The sequence below is a fragment of the Drosophila virilis genome, chromosome 5 (genome assembly GCF_030788295.1).
Source record: "Drosophila virilis strain 15010-1051.87 chromosome 5, Dvir_AGI_RSII-ME, whole genome shotgun sequence".
In the NCBI taxonomy this organism is placed as follows: Eukaryota; Metazoa; Arthropoda; class Insecta; order Diptera; family Drosophilidae; genus Drosophila; species Drosophila virilis.
Genome location: NC_091547.1, coordinates 18,977,263 through 18,983,262, shown reverse-complemented (window position 1 = coordinate 18,983,262; position 6,000 = coordinate 18,977,263). Strand labels below are relative to the sequence as shown.

At 45.9% G+C, this 6,000-nt stretch overlaps 1 protein-coding gene across 1 annotated transcript in view; it reads left to right on the top strand.

The window, feature by feature from the left end:
- Window positions 1–603: 603 nt before the first annotated feature.
- bs (serum response factor blistered) overlaps window positions 604–6,000 on the top strand; it is a 33,979-nt gene continuing 28,582 nt past the window's right edge. Inside the window, exon 1 of the mRNA XM_002049417.4 lies at window positions 604–2,217. Coding sequence (XP_002049453.1) covers window positions 1,576–2,217 — 642 coding nt within the window. The 5' untranslated portion in view covers window positions 604–1,575. The remainder of the gene's footprint in view (window positions 2,218–6,000) is intronic.

Below are 6,000 nucleotides of genomic sequence, written 5' to 3'. Positions count from 1 at the left end.
TAATTAAAAACTCAATCACGCAGCGCCAACAAATAAAATAAATAAATAACAAAAATAAATAAGAAACAGCAACAATAACGTTAACGTTTAACGTTAACGTTGACGCGATACGCGACACGCGCAAGTGGGCGGAGTTGGCAGCCCCAATGCGATCTATGCGTCGGCGCAGCCAATCAAATGCACGCAAATGGCAGATGTATGCACAAATGAGTGTTGTAATTTATGCATACAAGGTGTCTAGCGAGAGAGCACGAGGGACAGATACACACACACACACGCACATGAGCGCACACACTTGCATATTGCTATATACATAAGCAATCAGTGCGCTTAATTAATTAAGCCATAAAGCTGCACAACAACAAAAAACGCAGCTCTTATATACTAAGCGCTCTCTTTGACGCGCGCAATAAAGAGAAGCGCGTTGTTCTCTCTCGCACGCTGCTAAGCTCGCTCTCTCTCTCTCTCTCTCTTTGTCGCGCAACCGGTTGTGTGGGCATGCATGCTCCAAGTTTGGAGCAAACATTGAACGCCGCTGCGCCGTCGCTTGCCATACGCGTGCTTTGTTATTAGGTATTTGCACGCCATCTGAAGCACAACGAAGGCAACAATCGATCGCAAAGTTAGCTCGAGACCAAATATACAAAACAACAGAAATACAAAAGCAGCAGCAGCAGCAGCAGCAGCAACGGCGGCAGCAACAACAACAACAGCAACACTCACGCGCAGTTTTCGCTACGTTTCGAATTTGGCAGTACCACATTAAATCAGCAAATAAAGCAAAAAAGACCAAAACAAGTGCCAAGCATCTCTCCAGCGCAGCGACAAATAAGTCAATACAAAACAAAACCAAAAAAATAAAAACAACAACAACAACAGCAGCAGCTAAAAACAACAACAAACAGTTACAAATTACAAATGTGCAATTCATGAATTGCATTTGCAAACGCAACTTAAACGCATTTATCAACATTTTGGCGCATTTGCATAGCGAATTCAAATTTGCGCGCGCGCACACACACAAATCTTGTGCAACACTGCGACTGTTAAGCGCCTGTTAAGCTGTCTGTTAGTTAGCAGCAGCAGTTGTCAGTTTTTCTTGTGTGCTTGCGCCGCGTGTGTGTGTGCGTGCGTGTGCTGCAAACCGAAAGTTTCGTGAATTAATTGTTAATAATAATACAAATATATTATTCATATATTATTGTTATTAATAACAAGCTGCAGCGCGTGCAGCAAACGGCGTTCGTGTTAATAACTGCAGCGCCAGCAACGGCAAGCTGCGCAAACAGCTGACGGCGGCGGCAGCGACGGCGGCGGCCACAACAACAACACTGCGCGCTCGTGTGTGTGTGTGTGTGTTTGTGTGCACTTGTGTGCGTGCGTGTGTTTGTGCGTTCTTAGTGTTTATTTTTGGAATTAAAAAGCTAGCAGCCGATTTGTGAGGCAAAACTAAAGCTAAAGCTAAAACCTAAAATCGAATCAAACAAAAAAAAGTGTGCCGCAGCGGCAATAATAGACGCGCGTGGTGCCTTGGATTTATTGTACGGCTCCACGGTGGATAACTTTTACCTGAGAATGGATCCCACGCGCGGTGACGCGCGCTATAACATAAACTACTCAATGAGTAGTATAGGCTTAAGTCTGGCCGATCAGGCCGACATGTATGGCAATCCCGCGGTGGCAGCGCTTGGCGGTCGCCCACCCAGCGGCGGTTTGCTCCAAAGCATGGGCGGCGGCGGCGGCGGTGGCGCGGGCCTAGCCATGCAGCGTCCCAATCCCGCGGCGGTGGCAGCAGCGGCGGCGCAGCAGCAACAGCAACAGTGCCAAACGCTGGGCAACAGCCAAACGCACAGTCCGCAGCATCAGCAGCAGCAACAGCAGCAGCAGCAGCAACAGCAGCAACAACAACAGCAGCAACAGCAGCAGCAACAACAGGCGCGCGGCTTAAAGCGCAGCGGCAGCGACTGCTACGAGGATCATCGGTCAAGCGGCGGCATGACGCTTCAGGGTCTGGACAGCTGCGCCGCTGGCAGCGTCGCCAGCGGCGGCGTTGACGTCGACGGCGTCGATAGCTACAACGCGCTGCCCAATAAGAAATCACCGCCCGCCAATGGCAAAAAGACAAAGGGACGCGTCAAAATCAAAATGGAGTACATCGACAACAAGCTGCGCCGCTACACGACCTTCTCCAAGCGCAAAACGGGCATCATGAAGAAGGTAAGCAACTAGACCCCAAATATCCCAAGACCTACGAGAATTCCCTGTTGTTAGTTTCTGCTCACGACATGTGAGCTACAAATATTTGATAGTTTATCTGTTGAGTGACTAAATATATAAAAGCTTAGACACAGCGAAGATAGTAGTTATCTGTCCCCTGGTTCCAAGAATACATCTACTTAGATTAAGCTTAAAAAAAGCACTCAACACATATTTATAGCTTAGCTTGGATTTAATTTCTACTCGGCAACTAAATATTAGAGAAATTTAAATTGTCCAGTGAATAGAATAGAATAGAAAATAAACAGTATAACGAAATAATAATAGAGCAAATACTCTATGGAGAAAATTAATCTCCACGTTAGAAGTTTTATTTATATGGACACCGTTTTTGTCGAGGAAATCTAAGTATTTACATTCCCCCATGCTCGCGCTTTAACCTGTTGTGAATTATAGGCGCATACTGTTGTTTTCTTTTACAAAGGAGTCTTTGTTTTTCTTTTTTCTTGTTAATTTTTTTTTTGTTAGGGGCAGTTAGCATATGTGTAGGCAGCCTGCGAGTGTGTAGCACGTTTTGAGCTCATGTGCAATTAATAAATGCTACCGAATCCTCAATTCACTCTGGAGTCAAGTCAAGTTGCTGCGCCTATGGCATTGTTCGGCGTCTGCAGACCGCAGTGCTTTATCGTTGTGTTGCCATCGTGCTCAACCTGAGCTCCTTAATCCGCCCAATGCCGCCGCCCCCTCCGTCTGTTGGCCAACTGTTGCCTGTTTGCTTTGGCGGCGGCGGCGCTGTGTAAGCGCGGTAGCCACGATTCCGATTCCGATTCCGAATTTCCCTTTGTTTTCGGCTTCATAAAATGTTAATTTGCCGGCCGCGCAATTGCATTCAAAGCGCAGCCCAATACCACTACCTTATGGCTATACCTACAAATACTTCTATATATATATATATGTATGTATGTATGGTATATATATATATATATATAGAAGTATTTGTAGGTATGTGGATATAGCAATCGCAATTGCCTTCCTGTGCTGCATTTGCTGTTGCGTGCCGCCTGGCCTCATTGTCATGCGAAGATGCAACTGCCACTGCCACTGGCTTTGCCTGGCCTCCATCCTAGTCCGCTTCTTGGCCAAGTTTTTGCCTTCTTTCAACTGACCAATTTTCACACGCAAACTTACATAATGTGCCGCTTGGCTCGCATATGAAATGCTTAACATTTTTAAATAGACTTCTTGGCCTCAAAGTCGCTACGATCAAAATACAACAAAAAAAAAACAGGGAAAAAAATGGAAAAATCGCCAGCGCTAAATCACGATCTCAGCACGATCTTAACTACAACAACAACAGCAAAAATCTTATGAAATATTTTGGTTTCAAACGAGACAAAATGTGAAAAGGAAAAACTCTAAAGTTGGCCTCGAAGCGGCTTATACCCTTGCCTAACTGGGTGTGTGTGGGTGTCTCATCAGAGAGCTAAGCACAGCTGATACGAATATTACCTAAGCAGGATTTCAAGGAAATGTCTTGAAATTTCATTATAATGTAATTTAGTCTTTAAGATTGGATAAAGTTAAATGGAATGTAACTTACAGAATACATTCTAAGGTGAAGACTTTGTCACAGAAAAAAATGGAAGAGACTTAATTTCGTTTAGTTTTGAATGACTTACAGTTTAAATCTGCTGAAATTTAATTAATATTATTATATTTTATTATTAGTTTTAAAACTATTATTTCCATTATTTTATTCCTATCTATGGGTAAATAAGTATAACAACTTTTGATCGTTGTTAAGGTTTCTTAAAAAATGTGGCGACTTTTTGAAGTTTTTTCGTTGATTTCGTTTCGAGCGCCTTGCAAAAATATTTGACCCCAGAGACATAAGTTTCTGTTGCTGCTTTTAGCTGGCGACTTCTGTTGTTGTTGTTGTTGTTGCTGCTGCTGCTGGCCTGGCTTGCTTTGGGGGCCCTACTTATGACAGGCGCGCGCCTCTTGACAGGGACAAAACTTTTGTTATATATTTTTAGTGACTTTGATGTGGCCCTCATCGATGTCCACGCCGTGGACAGTTGACAGGCAGACAATGGATGCGCTTGGCGCTACACACACACACACACACACAGGCATACGCACACACGCACACGTCCTGGCTACAAATTGCGGTTATTGAACCTGATCAGCTCAGCTCAGCTGGATTGGCACAGGCAGACGCCACAGTGCCGAAAGCAACCTGTGTCCAATACCAATTTTGGTCATTTAGCAAAAGCTACTAACAGAAAGCAAAACAAAAAAAAAAGATGTGATCTTCGCGTGGGCGCTTGGCCCAAAAAGGCCAAAAGTGAAAAGTGAGCTAATGTCAACGCAATGATCTCATTTGTAGGCCTGGCCTAATTGCGTGGGCTGAGTTGTTGCTGCTTCTTCAAAAAGTCTGCATAAAATGCAGGGGCTGTCTGTATGACAGTATGTGTTTCTGTGTATGTGAGTGTGTGTAGCACACACGTGTGTGGCTGTCTGTCCCACTGTGTGTCTGCCTGGCCGCCTGTCTGCCAGCCTGGCTGCCTGACTGGCTGACTGGCTGCCCTGTCGTTTGCCATGTAAAACGCTTGCAACAATGGGGCACCGCCAGAGGCAGGCGCAAAATGCCGCCAAAAGGTGTTAAATTGAAATCACGAGGCGCGCAGACCTGAGGCCAAGCTGGGGGCCAAGCATTGGCTTTGGCTTGGGAATTGTTTGCGTCTTGTGGCCAAGCACGGAAGCGTATTGATACCCGTAGCAGCGGCAGATTGTGCACAGATAAGCCAACCGGGCACAGCCGGCACAGGGCCGACAGTTTGGCTGCGTCGGCTCGCCTTTTGGCCACATGCAACATGCAGCAGCAACAGCAACAGAAACAGCAGCAGCAGCAGCAGAAGCAGCAGCCGATGCAACAGCGGCGGCAGCAGCAGCAACATCAGCCAACAATCGCCTTCTAACAAATGACTCTGCCGCTCGCTGCGGTCTCTGGGGCTTGTCCTGTCAACAACCTGCCCCCGCCCAGCCCTAGCTGCTTCGTGTCCTTTTGTCTTTGTGTTCGAAATTCAAATTGACATGAATTGTTGGCCCGCTGACTGCTGCTCGGCCCGGCCTAGTCCCAGACCCCAGTCCACGGTCCCGGTTGCAGACACCTACTCAGCGGCCCGGGCCGTGTCAATTGTTTGCATTTACACATGTTACACATAAAATTGGCAGCCACTGGCAACAAGAGGCAGCAAGACCAGTCTCACTGCCACGTCAACAGCGACAACAACAATGTGCACAACAATTTCATTAATATTAATAAATGCTATGAGTGCGCGCGTTTTGCGCGCGTTTCTTGCGCGATTCCCTCGCTAGCGAGTTATTTATGCGCTCAAAGCCATTGGCTCTGCTCGGCTCTCTGCTCAGCTCTCTGCCCGGCATCGCAGCAGACAGCAACTTTATCGCCTTAGAGTAATTACGAGCTGTTGATAGGCAGCTTAAGCTACCGTCTCGCGGCCTGGAGCAGGCCGCTTTCAATATCTGCATTAGAGATGAGCGCGTGATTTAGCCCACGAAATGTGGGTGCTGGCAGAAGGAAAGATTAGACAAAATGTTTTGCAAGTATCCTACCATTTGTTTCAATTTGTTTCCTAAAAGTTCATTTGAATGAAATAGTTGTTGCTGAGCTACTTTCATAGGCCCAATTTGTTATATAAATATAAATATAAATATAAATATTTAATTTATCACTTAAATTAATTAGATAAACGTATTTTT